We start from the raw sequence: 26,050 nt of genomic DNA on the forward strand, positions 1-26,050 counted from the left end.
AACTGTCAGTTGTTAGCATACACTATTAATTATCTCTTTTTTTAAGAGTATTTTCCTGATAATGCTTACACCCAAAACTTCCTTTTCCCTTTTCATCAACCTGGTGACCGCATTCCCAAACCAAGATCCCTACATGATAAACATCAGCAACACCTGCTTCACATTTAACTGCACACATCCATGTGTCAGAGCCCTTTCACTTACTATTTCAAATGTGTAATTCCTTCTGCAAACAGCAGTGGGCACTCTGTGATCGTTCAAAAGCCGACATTTGACTCCACGGCTGGGTCTCTTCCATCCCAGCCCTTAACAAAGCCTTGACAGATAAACTTAATACCCACATGCAATAATAAAACACTGAGCATCTGGTAATGTTGATAGTTATGAAGCCTAATCAGTTAATAAACAATAAACACTTTAATTAAAGAATCCATTACACAGATTACAGCTATCTAAACTACTTTAACTACAGGGCACTTAAAGCAATTCAATTTATAAGCAAGAAAATCAATCTGAGAAAGCTCAGGAAATGTGTGTGGGGGGGAGGGGTAGATATCAATCACATTTAGTCTAATTAAAATCACGCTCTGATTTCACTCTGAGATGATTCAAAAACTCACCCAAAGAAAGATCTTTACAGTAAAGCTATCCTGGCTAACCTACTACTATATGTACCTACAAATCCTAGACCTGGTTTGGTTTTTAGGTTATTGAATTTAGGTATTAATATGGCCTCAAGCCCACATCAATCACAGATAATCAGGAGTAAGCTGTGTACTGACTCATGTGGGGCACCGTGGGCCATGTCAGGCAGCCAGCCTCAATGCAAACAGAACAAGCGGCTCTAGGTAGCCAGGTCTTTCTTGACTCTGATGCTGTGGCTATTTAGTTGCTACATCATGTCCAACTCTATGCAACCCCATGGACTGTAGCCCTCCAGGCTCCTCTGTTCATGGATTTCCCAAGCAAGAATAATGGAGTGGCTTGTCATTTCCTTCTCCAGGGGATCTTCCAGACCCAAGGATCAAACCTGAGTCTCCTGCTTGGCAGGCGGATTCTTTACCACTGAACCACGTGGGAAGCCCTCTTGATGTTGAGGGCAATACAACAGATGGAATGCTCTCTCTCCACCCACCCAGGAGAAACGCCATTCCTTCACACACAGAGATCACAAAAGATCACTAAGTGATGTAAAAAGCACTCCTTCTAACAAGCTGACTTGCAAGGGCTAAATCACCAACAAAAAATAAGAGTATTTTGTCTGCTATCACCTGGTAAACTGTGTTCTCACTGTGTTCTGTAGTTTATAAAGACCAAGTTGGGAGAGCAACAGAGAAAGTGCAATATAAAAAACATAGCAGGCTGTCCTCCTTGGAACCTAAAAAGCCATAACAAATGAAGAGAGTGAGATCTCAGAAACACTATGAAATTTATTGAGACAGATTCTCATGTACTAATTCAGTCATTAATGTGTTTGTAACAAGAGAATATGACCTTCTTCCAAGGTCAGAAGAACTTCTTCCAAGCAGACAGAAAGTAGAAGTGAAAGGAAATGATATAGGAGGGAAAGTTGAGGGGTTGGACACTGGATTATATTATTTCACACTCAGTTCATCAGTTCACACATCTATGTAGTTACAAGTAATAAATCAGTGAAAGACAAGAGAAGACCCAAAAGCTTCAGTAAAATTTAGCTTACAAGACAACACAAAGCAAGGGAGACAAAATTTTCTCTCCACTATTGCCTTTAAAAGAACACCTTGCAAAAGTTATTTACATTAGCAGAAGCAGCTGTTTTCCCAGAGCTTGGCATAATTAAAGCTCAGCCACCACCATCTGAGGTGCTTGACTGTATCTGCTGTGACTTGCCTCTCCCTAAGGAGCTGTAGCTGAAACCGATTAGCTAGTTTCATCAGCTCAGTCAGGAACACATCGTCTTCTCTGAACTCCAACTCATCCGTATAGATCCAGCGAAGCATTGTCATTGTCACCTCAGGGTTAGCATCTGGTTAAAGAAAGCAAGCATAAAAACTTTGAAGACAAAGCACAGATGACATAGTCAAGCCCTCCCAAGGACCCCTAAAAGCTAAAGCTACAAAGAAAATTGTGGTAGACCCAGCTCAAAGAAATATCACACAGCCATTAAAAAGGGTAATTAAGGATTCTGGGTACCATCTGACTCCAGATTCTGGGTACCATCTGACTCCAGAAAAGTGTTAACAAGTTTTGCAAGGGGCAGTACATGGGGGAGATGAACCTATTAAAGATGTAAGTCAAGGGATTTCCCTGGTGGTCCAGTGGTTATGAATCTGCCTTGCAATGCAGGGGTTGTAGGTTCGATCCCTGGTTGGGGAACTAAAATCCCACATGCCACTGAGTAACTAAGCCTGAGCGCCACGATTACTGAGCCTTTCATGCCAGAACTAGAGAGTCCAAGTGCTGCAACTAAAACCTGACACAGACAAATAAATGAATATTTAAAAAAAAAAAAAATAAAGATGTAAGTCAAATAAGCTGGAGGAAAATATTTTAAATATATGACAAAAAGTTTACATTCTTTTTTTGGGCATCTGTACCACATCTGTACAGGCAAACCTTTCACTTCACTGCACTTTGCAGGTATTGTGTTTTTTCTCTACAAATTGAAGGGTTATAGCAACCCTGTGTTACAAAATGATGGTTAGAAATTTTTAGCCATTAAGTATTTTTAAATTAAGGTATGTACATTGCTTTTTCTAGACATAACGCTAATAGACACTTAATAGGCTACAATATAGTGTAAACATAACATTCACATGTACTGGGAAAACAAAAAATTCACATGACACACTATTAGGAGTTTTGCTCTTTGTGGCTGTGAACTGGAATTAAACCCACAATCTCTCCGAGGCCTGTCTGTATACCACGACTCGGTTCATTCGCCCTTATCTTGGGAAGGTAACTTATTCCTAACAATGAGGGCATCACAACACCACCACGTTGAACATCTTCTCTGTGGTGGTTTCTTTACTTTTATTTTAAAATTTGGCTTGGTTTCCTTTAATAACCCTACCCAAATTGTCCGAACCAATAAACTTGTATGATGAATAAACCCAAATACGAATAGATTTTAAAAACAGTTTCTAAAAAATGCTATCAACAGAGATGCCCTGGAACCCTCAAAATTTCAAATAAAGATTTGAATAAAAATCTTCAAATAAGATTCAAGTGATCACCAAACTTTCCCACTCCTGCCTTGATTCATCCCTTAATCTCCAAACAATAAACTGAGAAGTGATCCACTCTGAGTCTCATATTAAGCAGTGGGCAGAGAACAATGAACCAGAAGGAGGTTAGGTGCTTCTGTGTCAGTCAGTTCAGTCGCTCAGTCCTGTCTGACTCTGTGACCCCATGAACTGCAGCACGCCAGGCCTTGCTGTCCATCACCAACTCCCAGAGCTTACTCAAACTCATGTCCATTGAGTCAGTGATGCCATCCAACCATCTCATCCTCTGTCGTTCCCTTCTTCTCCTGCCTGCAATCTTCCCCAGCATCAGGGTCTTTTCCAATGAGTCAGTTCTTCCCATCAGGTGGCCAAAGTATTGGAGCTTCAGCTTCAGCATCAGTCCTTCCAATGAATATTCAGGACTGATTTCCTTGAGGATGGACTGGTTGGATCTCCTTGCACTCCAAGGGACTCTCAAGAGTCTTCTCCAACACCACAGTTCAAAAGCATCAGTTCTTCAGTGCTCAGCTTTCTCTATAGTCCAATTCTCACATCGATACATGACTACTGGAAAAACCATAGCCTTGACTAGACGAACCTTTGTTGGCAAAGTAATGTCTCTGCTTTTTAATAAGCTGTCTAGGTTGATCATAGCTTTCCTTCCAAGGAGCAAGTGTCTTTTAATTTCATGGCTGCAGTCACCATCTGCAGTGATGTTGGAGCCCCCAAAAATAAAGTCTGTTACTGTTTTCATTGTTTCCCCATCTATTTACCATGAAATGATGGGACCGGATGCCATGATCCTAGTTTTCTGAATGTTGAGTTTTAAGCCAACTTTTTCACTCTCCTCTTTCACTTTCATCAAGAGGCTCTTTAGTTCTTCACTTTCTGCCATAAGGGTGGTGTCATCTGCATATCGGAGGTGATTGATATTACTCCTAGCAATCTTGATTCCAGCTTGTGCTTCATCCAGCCCAGCATTTTGTATGATGTACTCTGCATATAAGTTAAATAAGCAGGGTGACAATATGCAGCCTTGACGTACTCCTTTCCCAATTTGGAACCAGTCTGTTGTTCCATGTCCAGTTCTAACTGTTGCTTCTTGATCTGCATGCAGATTTCTCAGGAGGCAGGTCAGATGGTCTGGTATTCCCATCTCTTGAAGAATTTTCCACAGTTTGTTGTGATCCACACAGTCAAAGGCTTTGGCATGGTCAATAAAGCAGAAGTAAATGTTTTTCTGGAACTCTCTTGCTTTTTCGAGGATCCAATGGATGTTGGCAATTTAATCTCTGGTTCCTCTGCCTCTTCTAAATTCAGGTTGAACATCTGGAAGTTCACGGTTCACATACTGTTGAAGCCTGGCTTGGAGAATTTTGAGCATTACTTTACTAGCATGTAAGACGAGTGCAAGAGTGCAATTGTGCAGTAGTTTGAACATTCTTTGGCATTGCTTCCTTTGGGACTGGAATGAAAACTGACCTTTTCCAGTCTTGTGGCCACTGCTGAGTTTTCCAAATTTGCTGGCATATTGAGTGCAGCACTTTCACAGCATTATCTTTTAGGATTTGAAATAGCTCAACTGGAATTCCATCACCTCCACTAGCTTTGTTCGTAGTGATGCTTCCTCAGGCCCACTTGACTTTGCATTCTAGGATGTCTGGCTCTAGGTGAGTGATCACACCATCGTGGTTATGTGGGTCGTGAGGATATTTTTTATATAGTTCTTCTGTGTATTCTTACTACCTCTTCTTAGTATCTTCTGCTTCTGTTAGGTCTATACCATTCCTGTCCTTTATTGTGCCCATCTGTGCTTGTGTGTACCTTTTGCCAAATGATGCAGTCTACCTGCTTCCAATATATTAAGCAAGTGGCCATAAGAGTCAGATGACCCGATAAACCAGAAACTACTTTTAAAAGGAGTAGACTCTGAGAAGTGAAACCAGCTGGCATTCATCCTGCCTGTTGTATCTGTTGCTAGAAGCCATCACCCCTTCACCAGGCCCAGCACACAAGCTGGTAAAAAATCCATGACTGTGAGGATGAAAAGTCATGCCCAACCTTTGGACTTCACTGTGGTCCAAGATGCGTGTAGTCACACTTTGGAGAACTTGGAATTTTCTATGTGACCTAGTTTTTTTGTTTGTATGTTTGACTGACTTTAAATAAATGTTTTTGCAAAACATTTGGAAAGGATGGGAATTAACTCATCCTTTTGCAATTAGCCAACCATTAAATGAAGCATGCTGAGGAAATTAACTTTGTTACTTAAATCCCCAATCTGTGAAAACTGAGAAAGGGGACTTCTCTGGTGGCACACTGGATAGGAATCCGCATGCCAAAGTAGGGGACACAGGTTCGATCTCTGGTTGGGGAACGAAGACCCCATATGCCAAGGAGCAACTAAGCCCACTGCCACTTTTTCATCACAGAACTAAGATCCAAAATAGCAAATAAATATATTAAAACAAAACTGAGAAAGGTGTTTTGAATCTCCTTCTGTGACTCTGGTTTGTCCTCAAGTTTCCAACTATTTTTCATCTACCTTACATAAGTTTTTCATTGTAAAATTTCAAAATCATTGTAGATTATACTTTTTGTTGTTGTTGTTCTGTGCCTCAGGATTTGTGAGGTCTTTGTTCTCCAACCAGGACCCCAGCCGGAAACGCGCCAAGGCCTAACCAGTAGACCATCCCCATAGACTGCATCTTTCATCAGTGAAAACATCCTCTTTGGTCAGTTTAAGGATGTACCCTTAAATATAACTTCTTAGAAATAAAAATAAACCCCATATTGTACTTCTAAATAATCCCAGTGTCAAAAAAGAACAAAGCGTCTAGTTCTGTTATGGGAGTGTGACAACCCATACTATTTTAACTGATTACAGCTAAAAACTGTCAACAGAGGACCAAAAACAACTACTAGAGGATTCTGATCACTTCACGGGGAATAGATGGGGAAACAGTGCGAACAGTGCCAGACTTTATTTTTTTGGGCTCCAAAAGCACTGCAGATGGTGATTACAGCCATGAAATTAAAAGACGCTTACTCCTTGGAAGGAAAGTTATGACCAACCTAGATAGCATATTAAAAAGCAGAGACATTACTTTGCCAACAAAGGTTCGTCTAGTCAAGGCTATGGTTTTTCCAGTGGTCATGTATGGATGTGAGAGTTGGACTGTCAAGAAAGCTGAGCACCGAAGAATTGATACTCTTAAACTGTGGTGTTGGAGAAGACTCTTGAGAGTCCCTTGGACTGCAAGGAGATCCAACCAGTCCATCCTAAAGGAGATCAGTCCTGCATGTTCATTGGAAGGACTGATGCTGAAGCTGAAGCTCCAATACTTTGGCCACCTCATGCGAAGAGTTGACTCACTGGAAAAGACGCTGATGCTGGGAGGGACTGGGGGCAGGAGGAGAAGGGGATGACAGAGGATGAGATGGTTGGATGGCATCACCGACTTGATGGACATCAGTTTAGGTAAACTCTGGGAGTTAGTGATAGACAGGGAGGCCTGGCGTGCTGCGATTCATGGGGTCACAAAGAGTCAGACACGACTGAGCGACTGAACTGAACTGAGAGGATTCTAAAAGTAAACAAAAGCACCTGAATTGTTCTGAGAGGCACCCCTTGAAGAAGCCATTGCACTGTATCAGTTTCTCGAGTATTTTTTTCCTCTTTATGGCTTTGCCCTGAGGGTAGATCTATCCAGGAGGAACACTGCTGTGCTGACCATAAGGATGCCTAAAATTCCAATAAGAACACTATCTTTCTGGTCAGATGAACCAGAAGATGAAGCCTAAAGGACACTGAAGGGTAAGGGGAGAATTCCAGAGAAAAGAGAGTCGGAGAAGGACATTTCCTAATTCTGTGTACAAAGCCACACAGGCCTCAGCCTTGTCTCTGAGCCATTAATGCATGGAACAGTCCTAGCCCAGCTTTAAAAACCAAAGTGAGGGGGCTTCCCTGGTGGCTCAGTGGTAAAGAATCTGCCTGCCAATGCAGGAGACACAGGTTCAATCCCTGATCCCAGAAGGTCCCACATAGCATGGAGCAACTGGCCTGTGCTCTAGAGCCTGGGAGCCACCATTACTGAGCCCACGTGCTGAAACTACGGAAGCCAGTGTGCCCCAGAGCCTGAGCTCTGCAACAAGAGAAGCCACTGCAATGGCTTCTAGAGACTGGAAGACTAGAGACTGGCCCTCTTTCACCACAACTAGAGAAAAGCCCACACAGCAATGAAGACCCAGGACCAGCCAAAAATAAACAAATAAAACTGAATTAAAAAAAAGAAAACTGAAGTGATATTTGAACCACTATCCACAGAAGGTGAAACAGAACCTGTGATTTGCACCTAAGGAGATTCAGCATTTTCCAGAGGATGGCACACAGGACCAGAGTCGACACAACATAATGGCGATGTCCAGGACACAATTTAAAATCATTTGCTATGGAAAAAATCTGGAAAATATGACCATTTTTCAAGGGAAAGGACAACCAAAATATGCCAACTTCAAGATGACCCAGATATGGAACTTATCAAAGAATTGAAAACATTGAATATAACTATGCTCCAGAAGGAAAAGGAAAACACACCTGAAATTTCAAGATAAAAATGCTCAGCATATAAACTGTAAGAAAGATCAAACAGAAATTATAGAAATGAAAAATACAATATATGGAATAAAAACTTACTCAGTGGGCTCAAGAGCAGGCTCAAGTGCAAAAAGTCAGTAAACTTGAAGACAGATCAATAGAATTTGTCCTATCTGAAGAATAGACCCCCCCAAAAAAAAAAGTCAGGAGGAAAAACAACCAAAAAAAAAGTCCTCAAACAGACCTGCTGGATAGTAACAAAGGGTCCGGTATATGTGTGACTGGAGTCTTGGAAGGAAAGAAGAGACCAAGGAAGAAAAGTATTTAAAAAATGACAGTCAACAGCTTTCTGAATATGGTGACAGACCTAAATCTTTATAGATTCAATATTAGAGCACCTCAAACCTCTAGAAAAACAAACCACACCACAGTAAACAACCAGTATGCGTGAGTATGTGGTGAAACTGGAACCCTAGTACACTGTTGGGGAACATGCAAAATGGTGCAGACCCTATGGAAAACAGCTTCTCAAAAATTTTAAAATAGAAATTCTATGTGACCCAGCAATTCCACTTCTGGTATACTCAAAAGAACTGAAAGCAGGATCCTGAAGAGAGATCTGTACACCAGTATTCACTGCAAACATTATTTATACTAGCCACTAGATGGAAGCATATATGGTTAACCAATAAGATGGGAATAAACAGTAGTTACCTCAAAGTGTTATCCTAAAGATAAAAGAGTTAATACCTATAAACTACCACACATGGTAACTGCTATAGAAAAATTTGCTATGATTATTATCGAAACAGACTATTTTAAACTAACACACAAGACAAATTTAGCATAACCAGAGATTAGAGGGAAAAACACAAACGCCATGTTAGGATGGAGTAAGGGGACATGACCACAGATGAAACAGACCTCTTGAAGCTCTAAGATAATCTTGGCGGCGGGGGGGGGGGGGGGGGGGGGGGGGGTCTCAGCTGTTAGCAGGAGGCCACCCGGCCGTCTGAGTGTCCTCATGACACAGCAGCTAACCTCTCCCAAAGTGAGCAATCCACAAGGCAGGGCAAGGAAGAAGCCACAATGCCTTCTAAGATGCATCTCTGAAGGAACATGTTATTATCTACAAGCTCAGTCAGCCTCTACCTAAGAGGAGGGGAGTCAGGATCCACCAGGGAAGGGAGGAGTATCAGATAATTTATGGACACATCTTAAACTACCATGGATATCAACAAAATAGTCAAACCAAACAACCTAGAACCAGTAGTTCTCACACTATCTAACAGATATTGCTGAATTTCTCTTGAAAATGTAAACTACCACTGTCCTGTGAGTTTGCCTGAGCACCTTAGTGTGCCTGAGCACAGAGTCTGGGACCCTACGCTCCTTTCACAACACAGTGCAACCTCCCAGGTCTGTGTTTAGTGCAGTTTTCCTGACTGGACTGAAAAGGAGGGAGGATGCTTTCTGTTTTTGGAATGGCTTGACAGGACCCAGAACACATTCCAGGAAAGCTGAATGACTCACCATAAACACTCATGCCAGGGAACCATAAGATCCTTGCTGGAGGAGGCATGCAAGAAACTCTAGCTTCACAACAGCCATTCTATGGCACTGGAACTGGTTAGTGTCAGCTGCTAAGGCTGAAGTGACGGAGAGAGGCTATAAACAGACCACTGAGCCTGAAGCAGACTGCTTTACTTCCTAAAGAAGTAAATATCGTGCATCAAGAGCTGTTGAACTGTGTCGTGCTAATGGTTATATCCTTTCTCTTCCCAGCTGATCAGTCAGTATCTTTATATATAAAATAATCAAGAAATACAAGGCAAATTCATACCTTTTAAATCTTTATACTCTGAAACAATGTCAGACCCACAAAACAGGTGAAGAGTTCCCATATACCCTCCACTGATCCTCCCCTATCAGCATCTTGCATAACCAGGGCACAATGATTACAACCAGGTGGTTAGGACCAATACAATACTATTAACTAATTACAGACCTTTACAAACTTTGCCAATTATCCCAATAATGTCCTTTTATGGTTCAGAATCCAACTGAGGGTTCCATCTTGAATTTTATTATCATATCTCCTAAATCTCCTCCAATCTGTAACAATTCCCAAGTCTTATCTTGACTTTCATGTTGCCAGTAATTCTATGGAACGTTCCTCAACGTGGGTTAATCTGATGCTTTCTCCCAATTAGATTGAGGTCATGCATTTATGGCAAGAATCTTGCAGAAGTGACTGTGACTTTGTCACTGGGTCAGATCAAGCACACATTTTACTTTTTTGAACAAGGTATGATTTAAGAAAATTTTCATTACGTCCAAATACCTTTTAAATACTTGGTATATAATGCCTATTGTATATTCCTCAACATGGGCTAAAATTCTTAAAACAATTAACAGAATTAAAGTTGTGCTAGAAAAAAAATAAAACAAAGTTGTGCTAGGACTTCCTTGGTAGCCCAGTGGCTAAGACTCTGTGCTCCCAATGCAAGGGGCACTGTTTGAATCCCTGGTCAGGGAACTAGATCCCACTTGCCTCAACTATAGATCCTGTATGCCACAACTAAGACTGGTGCAATAAGGGAAACAAATTAATTAATTAAAAAAATTAAGTTGTGCTTATTTTGAATTTTAAGAAATATCAATTACAAAAGAATTTCAAATGAGAATGTGAGGCTTAGGATGTCAATCTAAGAATGTAAGTACTATGCAAACAGGAATTTATTCACTGCTATATCCCTAGTGCCTTGCAAAGTGCCTGCCCCTCAGCAGTTGTGATATTAATGGAATAATTTTGAAGAAACAGAACACCAGTAGATCCATAAGATGATTTTGCCAAACCCACAAGTGGGGAGAAGGTTCAACCATTTAAAACACAGCTTTTACCCTATTTATACACTTGTTTACAAGAGCCTATTTCCAACCCCCCTCAGCTGCAGGCAGCCATGGGCAGTAGTGCTTCCAGGTGTCATGTGACACACAGGCTTTTTAGGTAGTTTCAGCTGCTGTGAGCCCAGATTTAGGCAATCACACACATGCCCATCCAGGCAACCCAGCAGCACACTGGGCAAGACACACAAACCTGAACAGGTCCACAGACGCCACCATCTCCTTGCAACCCTTCAAGTGAAGTGAAAGTCACTCAGCCGTGTCCAGCTCTTTGCGACCCCACGGATTATACAGTCCATGGAATTCTCCAGGCCAGAATACTGGAGTGGGTAGCCTTTCCCTTCTCCAGGGGATCTTCCCAACCCAGGGATTGAACCCAGGTCTCCTGCATTGCAGGCGGATTCTTTACCAGCTGAGCCACTGGGGAAGCCCAAGAATACTGGAGTGGGTAGCCTATCCCTTCTCCAGGGGATCTTCCTGACTCAGGAATCGAACCGGGGTCTCCTTCACTGCAGGCGTATTCTTTACCAACTGAGCTATCAGGGAAGCCCTGGAACCCTTCAAAGATAAACTTTATAAAGGAAAGTAAAGACGCCGTAAGTTCTACCACAGGTATCTTAGTAGGTGCCTGATTTACCAAAGCTACCAAAAATTTTGGCTCTGCAGCTGCTCACTCCTCAAAGCAAACCCCCAGCAGGGATCAAACCACGGCGATGAATTTTTTGAACAAAGACATAATTCAGCAGACTTTTCACACAGCCAATCACTTCTGCAAGTAACTCATATCTCAATGTGTGGGTATGCTCCTTACCATATGGTATCAGTCTTGATTATTATTTTTTTTAGTATGAAAGTATAACACATTTACAGGAGACTTGTAATTCTCTTGATTATTAACAGCACAATTAAATTTAAAATTTGCTCTTTTGTAGAAGCAGTTAGGCAAATACTAAGTGAAAATGCAATTTTGAAATGAACTTTTGAAAATGATCTTTTTAAGTTTACTTAACTACCATATTTACCCAAATTCTACAAAATATATGTGCCACAAAAACAGTAACATTAAACAGTTCAATGCACTTAAATCCTAAAGACAGCTGGTCATCCTTTGATTTTAAAGAAAGAATATTCTTAATTTTTTCAGTAACTGTTACTTCTGAATTCAGTTCTTACAGACCAGGAAAAATATTTTGGCAGCTAGGGTTAAATTTTAACCAGTTGAACAGCAGCAGGACTTTCTCTTAGTGGAAATAAATTTTTTTCCTACATATGCTCTCATGTTTATAACATACCAGTATATGAAAAGTTATATGGAGAGATATTTTATAAAATATAAGAATATTGTAGTTCCTCAAATATTTATGATTTCTTAGCCAGATATTAAACAGAAGTGTCCACAAAGTACTACCTAATGACTATTTAACTAGTTTATGGTCACCACCAATTCATAAGAAGTATTCTACTTCCACTAAGCCACAAATATTTCAAAGTGACACACCATAACCTTCTGCCAAGTGCTCATGTGCACTTGTTTTGAGTCCCCAGCCGGTCAGAGGCTCACCTGACAGGTCCAACTCCTCAGTGGAAGACAAACTGGCCAGACTCCAGCTGTCACTGCGGGCTGCCAGGACAAACTTGTGAGCGTTGATGTGCCTGCTCCCAACCTTTATCTTCAAGTCACTGATGAAGAAAAACACCCACAGGTACAAAAAGAAAAAAATGTCATTATAACTAGGTATAGCTGGAATTCACAGCTAATCAGCATGTGAGTACTGACTGACCAACATAAATATGTGAAAGGAAAAAAAAATTCACAGCAAAAGTATATCTCTATGCTAGCACTGACAGGTCATATTTATAATGCATTGCTAGACATGTTTCCTATTTCTAACTTCTAGCTTGTAGTTCACATGGGATGCTCTGCTTTCAAAGACACTCCCTAATGTCACCCCCATGATGGTGCAGCTTACAAGTTACAAAGGATAACTAATATTCATATAAAACGTAGAAGAGATTTTATGTAGAAAAAAATCAAGATAAATCATCAGGGAGAAATAGACTGAAAGACTAAAGACTGTGATAAGAGCTCTCAGCCTACCGTGCTATGATGCTCCACACCGTATTAACGCTTAAGCAAGGTTAATCCAAAAACTATAAATAAATTAGCTTTGATAAAACAATCAAGAATATGAAATATGAAACCCAATATCTGGACTCCTGTTCTCATCAGAAACACTCAGACCTAATATTGGCCATTTTTTAACTCAACTATGTATAAAGAAAAGGGGTGACGTACCTTTTCTTCAAACCTGCTTCCACATATATGACATACCATTATGTGAAAAGAGCTTTCCAAATAGTTATTCATACTTAACTCTGAAATGTCAGATGCCAAGGCAGGAGAGCACTGGGGCAGTTAGACACCTAAGGATGACCCACTAGGCTGACAGAAGCATGTGCCATATGGCTAGTTGGCAGCAATGCACAGTCACCCATCGTCACCCCCTTGCTTGTGTGTGTAAGGCTTTCTACTTGCACATTTCCCTTGAAAATAACTTGTTAGGTTGGAAAGCCTTTAGAAACTAAATACATAAAAACTATTACATGAGAAAAGGAAGAAGAAAAAAAATTTTACACGAATTAACTCATGTGCTTAAAAGGAGACACAAACAAGAATATGGTTTCTATATGATGCTTGATGAAGACACATTTCGCCCCACAAAAGCAATGTCTAGAACGTACATTATAATTATGTGAGCATATCAACAATTCTAGCTCTATTAAAGAACTAACCAAGTTGCAACTCATTATCTTAGATCAAAAGAATAGGGTATTTATTAATAGTTAACATAGAACACTATTCATAAAGAACAGAATTGACATTCTATTTAAAGCAGAACATAAAACTGTCTCATATCATATCCTGTGATATGGTTAAAAAAATATAATGAAAACAAAGCACAAACAACTTTTAAACTCTGAATGTATTTACAAAGTATTACATTCTAAGAACGTAAATGACCAGTCACTGCTTACTATTTCTACCACGTATCTTGAGTTTAGCCACAAAATTATAAAAATGAATGTGTCTATAAAATTCCTACTATTATTCATGAATGTCAATCCAAAGTTTTTTCTCTTTTGTAGTCTAATATCCCAAAGAGATGGAGAAGGAAATGGCAACCCACTCCAGTACTGCTGCCTGGGAAATTCCATGGTCAAAGAGGAGACTGGTGGGCTACAGTCCAGGGGGTCACAAGAGTCAGACACTAAACAAGAATCCCAAAGAGAAATAAATATAAGAATTTCACTAATAATCTCCAATAGTAATAATTTTTAAAAAATATAATTCAAAAATGGAAACTTGGGACAGGTCAAGTCTTTGAAGACTCTATGCAGAAATAATTGGGAGGCTAGCAATCTTTAAAAATTTTTCATTCTAGTCTTTTAAAGGCACTTCCTTTTAAAATATGGATACAAGGATGTTGTCACTGGAGAGGAAGCATAAAGAAAGAGCTTCTTGCTAGAGTGTCTTAATCAAACATTTAAAAAGGAAAAATTATGTTTGGTTGTAAATAACTACAAAGTGACTAACACTTTCACTTTCAACCAACATTTTTTAGTATCTTATGAGACAAAAGCCTTCTCCTGAACTTTAGCTAAAGAAAGTGAAAGTGAAGCCACTCAGTCATGTCCAACTCTTTGTGACCCCATAGACTGTAGCCTACCAGACTCCTCTGTCCATGTGATTTTCCAGGCAAGAGTACTGGAGTGGGTTGCCATTTCCTTCTCTAAGGGATCTTCCCGACCCAGGGATTGAACCCTGATCCCCTGTGTTTCAGGCAGGCGCTTTACCCTGTGAGCCACCAGGGCTCCTAAACTTTAGCTAAGAAGTGCACCAATTTCTTCCACATTGCTCAATTTAAAAATTTTAACACTAAAAAGAAAAAAAAAAATTTAACACTAACTCTCCAGTTACTCTACTAAAATGCACATAAAAACACTAAATTCTTCAACAAAACACATGTTCATGGGACAAAAGTTTTTGTTTTTTTTTTTCCCTCCCTTATCTTGGTAAAAGAGAATCTGCTTTAGAAATTGATATCCCACTTTCAGTTATTCCATTTCAAAAGCTAAGTCCTCTTTAAAGTCTCCATTCCCCATCTGATCACTGGTTGTAGATAACAAAGGTATTTAGCCTTCTTTTGATAAAAGGACAGGTTTTAGAAGCGGAAGAGAGACCCACCAGAACCCTGGGACCATACCACAGCTGACCAGGTAAAAAGTTGCCTGAAGAGGAAACTGCCCAGTCTCATTCCCACTGTGTCTTAGAAGGACTACAGTGTAAGAATGCAGTCAACTGTTATGTAATAGGGAAAGTAAATGGTGGGAATTCTAATGGGAAAGAGCCCTGGACAGTGAGAGAGCTGTGTCGGCTTCCTGGAGCCAGTGAGAACAAAGTTTTCACTTATCCATGGGAAAGAGAGGAGGAGGAAAAAAAGAGAAAGACAGTGACCTATATTTTACAAGTAGCTGCTGTCCTTTACTCTGAGTGTGTAACTTCCATTTTTTGGTATTCTTCTTTTCTTTTAGAAATGATTAAGATGGTAGATGGCAGTTCTGGATTTTGATCTATTTTAAATGTCTTAATTTATTTCCAAATTTTACTAAATCATCTATTCCAATCTTGCCTCCCTAGTAGGCACATCCTTCCAGACACATTCATGTCCATGTTTCTCTTCCACAACTGCAGCCATCATCCCAGTTCAGTCCTTCGTCACTTCTGGACTGATTCTGCTCTTGTTCTCTTTAAATTTCGCCTACATGATGTTACCAGGCTAATCTGCCTGAAACACCACTTTACGACAATCCCGTAAACTTAAAAACCCTGTTTCACACTTCCTGAAGGATCAAGTCCAATTTCCTCACCTTGGCATCCCAGTGCAACCCACCCTACCCTTCCCACCACTCCAGTGCTCCTCTGCATGGATATGTACCCTAAAATGACCCCCCTCCTCTAAATCCTCCACACGTTCCCATCTGTGAATCTGTTCTCAGCCACTCCCACTGCTAGTGATATTACTGTTTTTATTTAATCCTACTCAGCCTTCAACATTTACTACAAAACTCAATAACAGTAGCTTAAAAACTGAGTACTTACTATATGCCAGGCACTGTTTTTCTAAGTGCTCAAACAGTATTTATTAATTTAATCCACACAATAACCCTAGCTCAGTTCAGTCGCTCAGTCGTGTCCGATTCTGTGTGACCCCACGGACTGCAGCACGCCAGGCCTCCCCGACCATCACCAACTCCTGGAGTTCACTCGTGTCCTTTGAGTCAGTGATGCCATCCAACCATCTCATCTCAACAACCCTGAGGTAAATAGTATTCCTATCCCCATTTTACAGATTAGGAGCCTGAGGCACATCATACAGTTCCAGGTCACATAGCCAGTAAGTGACCAGCTGAACTGTGTGACCCCAAAGTCCACCCTCAACCATCATGCTACACTAACCAGTAGCTCCAAGAGGCCTTTTTTGACCAGACCAAGAGAAGGTGACTTCTCCTCCCCTGAATCCCTGGACTTGCAAGCTAATTCCTATCTGTACCAGGGATGCAATCACCAGGACACCCATACTCTGTGCTGGAGATAAGCAGAAAACAAAAGAGAAAGCCAAAGGGCTTGCTTCCCCAAATTGGCCCCACACCAGAAGCTCACCTATACTGCTCCTGCTCGTAGAGGTCGGCCACGATCGTCAGCAGGCGGCTGATGAAGGACTCATTGCTGCTTTCTTTCTTTGCTTGTGCAGCTAAAAGAGTGCATCTCTTCTCTGTCTCTGCCAATTTCCTCTGCAGCTTGACATACTCTTGTCGGAGAAGCATCAGGTGCTTCTCCAACTTGGCCACCTCCTCTGCAAGGGAGACAAAGAATCAAGTTTACCACGGTAGGTGTAAACAGACAGCACTCACTCATCCCTCATCCCACAGCTAGGGTGGGACGACCAAAATGACCACAGCTGACGCTCGAACAACGGGTTTGAACTGCGTGGGGTTACGTACACACGGATATTTTTCAGTAGTGAATACTATACAGCAGCGGCCCCCAAGCAACTCCATGAGGTGGAGCTGATGTAATAATAATAAAGTGCACAATAAATGTAATGCGTTTGAATCATCTGAAAACCCTCCTCCATCCCTCAGTCCATGGAGAAGCTGTTTTCCGTGAAACTGGTCCCTGGTGCCAAAAAGGCTGGGGACGGCTGCGACACCATCTGCAGTTGGTTGAATCCAAGGATCTGGAGGAATCAAGGTCATGGAGGGCTCTAAGTTACACGCGAATTTTCCACTCTGCCGGAAGGTAAGGCATTCCTAGCCACTGATGTTGTTCAAGGGTCAACTGCAGTCACATGATGTTCCTACTATTTCTTACTGATACTCCTACAAGACCGAGAATGGTGTTGTTTCAGAGTGCCATCACAGTGCAGGGATTTCTTCTCAATTTCCCTGAAGATCAGTTTTCAAACCGCTAGTAGCAATAAGTAACTTCTACATGTCATATGCTGTTCTACAAGTTTTCTGTGAATTCTCACTATGACCCAAAGGGGCAGGTACTATTATGACTAGCCACTTTACAGAGGAGGGCACTGGGGTACAGAGAAGTTAAGAATTTTCCCAAGGTCACGAAGTTGGTGAGACATGTGGGGCTGGGACAACAGCCCAGGCATTCAGTGGTCTATCAGCCACTATTCCACACTACCTGACACCTACCCTCCCTCGGGAAGGCTCAGGGCAGTCAATAACCGTTCAGATGGAAGCAGGTCATATCCCACAGGTGTGCTGGGGCAGATTCTAAAGCTTGAAAACCACTGTTTTTGACTCATTCAACATTTACTGAGTATCTGTGAGGGGCCTGATAGTACAGTACTTAAGCAAAATCAGACATATTTTTCCTCAGAGCTTTTCATTACTTGGGAAAGTAAACATTTACAATTATAACAACTGCAACAAGTAAATGAAAAACTACAACTTAGATCAGTACTATAGAAAGAACAGAGCTTTAAGAACCTATAATAAAGAAATTTTTTTAAAAAGGAAATTTGACTTAGGACATTATCGAAGGCTTCTCTGAGGAAGCAAAGTCCAGAAACTTCTCTCTTACCTGCAGTCTTGGTGGGGATTCGGGCAACCATGCATAAATCCTATCTGTGGAACCACAGTGCTGCTGCGGTCATCCCCTGGGCCACAGACCATTCATTTGTCTACTCCCCACCACAGAAACTCCCAACCTGGACACAGCCCTCAGGGCCCTCTCCTACCTTCTCAGACAATGTCTTGAGAAAACTGAGCAACTGCCAACAACCCCCACTGTACCAAAAGCTACTCCCATCTACCCCCTGCCCTCTCAGAGACTGCAGCTCCCTCCTACGCTAGCTTACGCACTCCACTCTGCTCCAAACCCTTCAGTCTCCCCAGGCCCTTTGCTTTATCGTCAACCACCCCAGCTCCAGCAACTTCAACCTCTTTCAGCTGGAACCCTCTCATCAGCACACACACCAGCCTAGGTCTCTTATCAACAGTAACACAAAACTCTCTTCCACACATCTGCCCAGCTCTGCCCTTCCATCTCTAGCTACCACACACATTTCCTCACACTGTCACCCTGCCATTCCCTCCCTCTGTCCCCACTACCCCCTTGGAGCCCCTCTCATTGATGACCTACTAACTGCCAAATCTAAGACACTTGTCAGTGGTTCTCCTCTCAGAACTCTACAAGACAGCACAGGACACTGCTGTCCATCCTGCTTTTTTCTTCTTTCAACAACCACTGTGCCACCTTCTCTCAAATTCTGGTGCTCTGTTAATTTCACATGCTTCTCTGCACATCCCTCCAAACCTTCCACCACTGATACTCCCCAGGAGGTCTACCTTTGGCCTTCTCAACTATGCCATCTTCCAAGGCAGCTATATCAGATCCCTGGTCTGTGGTTAAAACCAAAATCTAGTGCCAGTGATCCGTAGACCCTTCTCTCTATGCAGATCTCTCTTCTTAGCTTCAAGCAAATTGCTCCTCTTTGTACGGTCCCTGTATTAATAAATGACACACCATCTATCCCAGTTACCTGCAGAAGAAATGTGGGAGTCATCTTGGATGTCTCCCACTCACTTGTATGGCTCCAACCCTACGCCAGCTCAAAAAGAGATGTTTCCATTTAAAAAACAGGAATAAGTGGTACATGAGAGTGAAGTTATTATGCAACTATTAATGTTTTCAAAGAAATATGTAATACTAAATATGCACATTCAAATTATAGGTAACAGAAGAAATGAGGCTGTGAAACTAAATATATTTTATAATTTCAATTTTATTATAAACATTCAAATATATGAGGAACAGAATGACAAATACCACAAAATACCAGATTTGTTTTCTTTGCACTTTCTTGCACATTTCATGCATTCTATAACAAATGTGTTCTGCTTTCATAGTTATGAAAAAGTATTTAAAGAGAAACTTTTTAAATACTTAAATACTAATAGTCTTATCTTCATACATACAGGAGGGAACTTTTTTCCCCTTATGTAGAAGATCCACATTAAATATTGCTTGGAGTCAAAAAACTAGATATTATCTCAGGTGTAAATCAGCATTCCTGGGCAAATAAAGTAGAAGGCACGTGCAAGATGAAAACTTGCTTACAGCTGCTGATCACTGTGCTCATGAGTTATGTATCAAATGAGAATTCCTACAGCTAATTTTTTTTCAAAATACTGCAATTTATTTAGCCTACTAATATTTAAGCCAAATATTGCTTAAAAAAAAAAAACCCACTTGCTAAAAGAAAACAGTACTTACAATGATCCTATTGAAATATTTTTCAGATCTTAGCATTTATAACCACAAAATTCCTTTGGCAGGACTCATATCTACACTTCTATTCTGGTGTGACAAATTTACAGGTCACTGGTTTTGAAGAGTTCTTTATAGCTACTCGGACTAAAGAACCAAGAAATTGCAATTATTTACCCAAAACAGAGATGCACAAAGCAGTAAGTTCATGTGATTTTACAAAATGTATAGTTATTTTTCCTACAGAGAAAGATATGAAGTTGATGGCCTCTTTAAAGAAAAACTGGCACTGATTTTCTAGATGTGGTAACAGAAAATGTAAAAGGACATATGAATTAGGAGTAACATCAAATTTTGTCCAAAAGTTGCTGTCACTCGGAGCAAAATGAATCTATGGGGTCGTGATAATGCTTCTCTTGGGAGGAACGGCAGGAGAGTGGTAACTGGGAGAGCACAGGAGGGGTGCCCTCTGGGTGTTAAGATTTATTTTTTTGTTGTTACCTCAGTGGTGGTTACATTCTAAATATGCACATTCAAATTATAAATAATTAATAGTTTTATTTTAGTAATTCATTGGGCTCATGCTCTACCCTTCTTTGCATGTATCTTACGCATCAATTAAGTTTTAAAAAACTGATATATACACTTGTAGTAGCTTCTGGAGTTTCAAGTGATGGGAATATAAATCCATTTAGTAACTAGCTGTGGGGACCATGGGCAGTTCACCTCTCTGAGCTTCAGTTTCTTTATATGTAAAATAAGAGGGGGGATCTTCTACTCGGTGCTGCTGTGAAAATTAAATAAAATTACTATAACTGGCACATGCATGCAAAACTGTCAGCATTTCCTCCACACCCCTTTTATATGCTTTCCACAATTACATAATTATTGGTTAAATAATTTAAACTATTGTAACTATTTACACATTTTTTTGAGTCATGAAAAACAGAATGAGTTTCAAATTTTTACTGACCAAGGAATTAAGACTGATCAATTAAAATCACAGCAAATCAATAGGACATTATCAGAAAGACAAGATGATGAACAAAAGGAAAAACAGAAATGGAAAAACACTGCTGAATAATGAACGAGCTATCAAGGCTTTAAATACTTCATCACCTCACATAACAAGTCTGCACTGACAATTCCCAAACCAAAGAGTAAAGCCTAACATGCTTTTAAAAATCGTCATTAGGGAAAAAAAAAATCGTCATTAGGGAATTCCCTTGTGGTCCTGTGGCTAGGACTCGGTGCTTTCACTGCCATGGCCTGGGTTCAATCCCTGGCCAGGGAACCAAGATCCTGCAAGCCGTACAACAAGGCCCCCCAAAAAACACCCTTCATTATTATTAATTTGGAAGAAGTGCAAGTTAGTTAGGCTGCATGTTAAAAAAAAAAGCTCTCCAAGAGGCAACTCCTAACCTACCACAGGAAAAAGTCAGTCAATGTCTATCATTGATCCGTCTAGAAATGGCAGTATTATCACTTAGAGGTCAACAGAGAAGAGGGGAAAGTAGTCTGGGAAGTGGGTTCTGAGGGGTGGCAAAATTTTATTTTTTAAGTCTTGCAATATTATTTGAGTTTTAAATCGATGTGCACTTACAAAGCAAATATATTTTATACAAATTTTAAAGATTATCAAAAACAATTACAAGTATGAGGGAAAATAAATAATTTTCTAATACCCAAGGGTAAGGGTTTTTATACATCACAAAACTTTAGGAAAGGAAGGAACCTAAAGATCATTTCTTCTGGCTCAATTCCCAGACAATGAGCTGAGGAGCACAGAGGGGACAGGCCCATGACCCCTACCCACTTCTTGCCTTAGACTGCTCCATGAGAAGATTACTCCCAGACGGCTGCGTAAGAATCACTTAGGCAATCTGAACTAAAGAGAAAGCACCCAAATTCAGCAGATCTGGAGCGGGATCACTGGAAATGTACAGTGCTTTTCAGATGACCCCAGGTATGGGAATGACTGGCTTGGAGAAAAACCTCAGCCCCCAAGTCACACACAGTTAGACTGCTCTGGGAATACTACTGTTTAGATAGAAGATCAACAGAACTGTAATTTTTTTGTTCATTCATCAGCTTATCCAGAGATTTGCAACTCTTAAGAAGGCAACTGTATAACCTAGCAGTTCATTGAAAATTTATAAAGTGCCAGTGTGAAAGTAAAGAAAACCACCTTGGCACATGTTTTTCACAAAGTTGCTGGGTAATGGAGAAGACAAGCAATTAAAAAAGACAAGCTGAAAACCTGAAAGCACTCTGACAAGGGATACAAATACAGCACAGAGCAAGGCCACCTGGCCTTAAGGCAGTGCAAGGAAAGACATCTCAGACAAGTGGCGTTTCACTCCAAAAGATTTAAGTAAAGCCTCTAAGTGTTTGCAGCATACTAGGTCCAGAAAATATAAGGGAAAGGCTTCAGTGATTTACATTCTTGGTCAGATTTTCCTTTTAAATTAGTATCAGTCAACAGGTTTGTGGGCTGGGCACAACACTAGGCTCCAGGAGAAAAACAAATCATTAAAAAGCAAGACCTACCCTTGCCCTCCATATAAGTCACCGGCAAGAAGGCCTGCAAGTCACCTGCCTCTGCCTAAGTCAATTTAATGGGTAACAAGAGGACACCTTATCTTGCTAGTTCAAACAGGTGGCTATAGTCACATCTTACTTGCCCAAGAGACAGCTGCTAAGTTTTCGCAGGGGTTGCCTGTGGCTATGTATGCAGATTTTTCTTCCCTGAAGCAAACTGAACCCATTAACCTTGGTTTCAATTACACCTTATTCTAGCCAAAGTTTTGCTCAGGAGTCTCAAAATCCACCAACACTATAGCACCCATAAATATTCTGCATTTCCATTTCACTTAAACTACCATTTTTTTTAACCGCTTTATTGACGTATAATTGTTTAGGTTATTTAAACAGTATCACGCCACTAAATTCCAAATCTTTAGCTATCTTGGCTACAGCATCAGAACGTTTGTCCTCACCAGCTTTAGCACAACCAGGTCTGGCCTAAATTATCATTCTTATGGAAGATCAGCAGTTGCCCCCTTGGAGTTTTTTTAAAAGGGCAGTTTAATTTGTACATTTTCCAAATAATATAGCACCAAAGTAGTGCCAACAGAGAAGGCAATGGAACCCCACTCCAGTACTCTTGCCTGGAAAATCCGATGGACGGAGGAGTCTGGTAGGCTGCAGTCCATGGGGTCACTAAGAGTCGGACACGACTGAGCGACTTCACTTTCACTTTTCACTTCCATGCATTGGAGAAGGAAATGGTAACCCACTTCAGTGTTCTTGCCTGGAGAATCCCAGGGACGGGGGTACCTGTTGGGCTTCCGTCTATGGGGTCGCACAGAGGTGGGCATGACTGAAGCGACTTAGCAGCAGCAGCAGTGCCAAATATAGAATCTATATAAAATATAGAAGCGGTGTCTACAGGAACTCACAAACAGGAGGGACAAGAATGAAACTAACAGTCACAAAGAATCTGGATACTGATTCATGTGGGGGGAACTATGAGGACATTTGCCTCAGAAAATAGAAAGTTACGAACTCCTCTAACCCTTAAAGATCATAAAAGTTTTATTTCGAAAATGTTCTCAAGGAATCTTTGTAAGTTTCTCTGGATACCAGTTACACAGGTAAATCCAGAATCTACAGCAACAGCCTAGTAGCTCTCAGAATTACCGACACAAATTTCTGCCTGCAGCCTCGACCCTGACACTTGATTCGGTCAACAGTTCCCTAGCAATACGAGACATAAACTACAAAGGTAATGATCAGAGAAGAGGTGAGATAAAAGGAGGGTGTCAGGATACAGGATCTCATTCATGAAATCACAGCTGCTCCCCGGCTTGCATCTTTTGTAGGAGAAAACCCTGACCACAGTGCACCTACCAGTGGCACTGCAACTGCCACACCACTCACTGCCTGGTGTAACAGAGAAAGCACCCACGGCTGAGATATTACTCTGTGCGCAATGTGTCTGCTTGCAAATAGCAAGCAAACGTGTCCTTGAAGTACCAGCAAGCCGTAAAGTTCTTACAGGAAGAAGTACACAATTATCACTCTGAGTAATAATGGAGAACCTACAGCTCAGTGCAGCGGTGAGGGGCACAGGCTCTGGAGTCAGATCCTAGCCCCAGCACTCTCTAGTTGTCACACCTCAGGCAAATGCCTCCTTCTCCACCCAGGTTAAGTATGTAAATATAAACAAGCTAATACTTAACAAGGACCTTTAGAAGCATACCTGCCCTGCAGTAAAAGGTCGTTAAATGTGCGCTATTTACTGAGAAAGTCTGAGAAAGGCTACATGATACTGCCCTTAAGACAGTGCGCTCTGGAGCCTCACTTGCCTGGGCTGGAACCCAGGCCAGAGCATTTCCTACAAGTGTGACCTTGGCAAGTCACTTCTTTCTGTGCTTCAGTTTTCACAGGTGGAAAGTAGGGATAATAACGGTATCTCAGAGTGCTGTCAAGGAGTAATTAAGATACATTATTCAGAACAGTGTCCAGTTTAAAGGTTTACTACCACTTCTTTATCAAGTGACTAATTTTCAGCTGTGGCTTTTTTCTCTTTCTCCAACTTTCTTTGAAAAATAAGCCTAGAAATTTAAATAATAGATAAACCTACAGTTTCATCAGAAGAGCTATATTAAGTATCAGCGAAGAATATCAGTACTTGCATCACAATTTAATCATGTTTTTTTCCTCAAATAATATCCATTTGCTCTTCACCAATGTAGTTGGAAGTCAGACATTTTGATGTGCTCTCTGTAATTCATTACTCCTCACCTAACCAAAGATGCCTGGAACAAAAAAAAATCTACATTCACTATGAATACTCTAGAAAAAGAGACCAAAGTCAACTGCAACATACACACACACACACACACACAATTTAATCAACTGCAACATACACACACACACACACACACACACACAATTTAATCAGCAAGTGGGGCAGAAAAGGAACCAACAAGGCTTCTTATAAGACTCTTCCTTCTAGGCTGTGAGTTGGCAAACTTTTTCAGTGAAGGGCCGGGTAGTAAATATTTCAGGCTTCACAGTTAAAGCACATCAGAGGTTGCCAGAGGTCAGGGGAATGGGACTGAATGAAGGCAAGGGAGTTCGAGGAAATTATTTTAAGATTATAAAAATGTTCTACACCATGATTTAAGATCTTAAGTCAAAGCGCATGCTCATCCCACTGTACCATGCTACCTATTTTCAGTCTCAATGTCAGGACATCAAACAAAAAGTTATTAATTATTAATTCACTGACTTAGGAATTAAATGTTCTTCCCATTCCCTACCTTAAATGTGATTTCTACTTCCTGCCTACTCCAATTCTAACCCACAGTGTATTCATTAAATCCTTTTAGGTGAACAAAACCCTGATATTTCCTTTCTCTACATTCTACAGTTCTTTCCAGTCCCCAGTGTTCACATTGAATTACTGTTCTTTGTATAATTCTGTAATTACTAAATGACTTTCTCCCTACTCTGCTTTAACTATGTCCATTAGATAAAAGAAAAATGACTGTAAAACTGGTAACATCTCATTTTGAGAACTACAAAAATAATTTTGTTTCAGTCTTCTACATAACAATATTTCATTAAAGCACATATCATATTCCCAGAAAAAACTGTCTTCCTTGCTGGCATCAGAAAACAGAAGGTCCTCGCAGGTAATGAATTACTACCACAACTACTTTCCTGAACGTGTCATATTACAGATGCAATTTTTCTTTCACTAGGATTACTAGCGCTAACTATAGTGCTAATTGTAGGAAAACTGTTTAACAGAAAAGAAATAAGTGGATGTATTTACTGTTGAAATTCAAGTTCACAAAATACCCTAATGAAAAGAGGAAGGGAGGGAGTTCCCTAGCAGCCTAGTGGTTAGGATTCCAGCCTTTCACTACTGTACCCGGGTTCAATCTCTGGTCAGGGAAGTGAGATCCCGTAAGCCACGAGGCATGTGCAAAAAAAAGAAAAAAGAAAAGAGGAAGGGTTAGACAGCAATAGCATCTGAAGGAGAGTACAAAGGAACAGCCAAGATAGCTCTGCCAGTCTGCACCTTCCCAGTTCACACACACACAGACAAAAAGTTTGGACATAGTAAAAACATAGTGGGGCTAAGAGGTATATCATATTTTGACTTTTCACCCTTTAAAAAGTCTAGCAATTCTGTTACAACTCAAATGCTTTAACAAAGTCGAAAAGTCATTATTTAACAAAAGTTGCTTTAAAAAAAATCCTTTTACTTCATTTACAAATAACACCTACTACTGAAGAGTTCTTAGTTAGGAAAGATGACCTAATTTTATTTATGTATATGTGTACATATTATATACATGCATATAGTTATATTTGTTTTAAAAAATGATTTAGTACAATCCTCTTCTACTCAATACTGATTCAGATTGAAAAAAGTTTTTTTTGTGGGATATACTCATTTTCACTGAAGCC

At 40.6% G+C, this 26,050-nt stretch overlaps 1 protein-coding gene across 2 annotated transcripts in view; it reads right to left on the bottom strand.

The window, feature by feature from the left end:
• The window catches only part of ANKFY1 (ankyrin repeat and FYVE domain containing 1), a 67,899-nt gene that overhangs the window by 35,929 nt on the left and 5,920 nt on the right, over positions 1-26,050 (bottom strand). The window contains exons 2-4 of one of the 2 annotated variants that reach the window (XM_043903439.1): positions 16,433-16,625; positions 12,272-12,390; positions 1,870-2,005 (exon numbers count right to left, since the gene is read on the bottom strand). In XM_043903439.1, coding sequence (XP_043759374.1) covers positions 1,870-2,005; positions 12,272-12,390; positions 16,433-16,625 — 448 coding nt within the window. Of the gene's footprint in view, positions 1-1,777; positions 2,006-12,271; positions 12,391-16,432; positions 16,626-26,050 lie in introns of those variants that run through there. The other variant, XM_043903440.1, reaches the window with a different exon arrangement.

The sequence above is a fragment of the Cervus elaphus genome, chromosome 5 (genome assembly GCF_910594005.1).
Source record: "Cervus elaphus chromosome 5, mCerEla1.1, whole genome shotgun sequence".
Taxonomy (NCBI): Eukaryota; Metazoa; Chordata; class Mammalia; order Artiodactyla; family Cervidae; genus Cervus; species Cervus elaphus.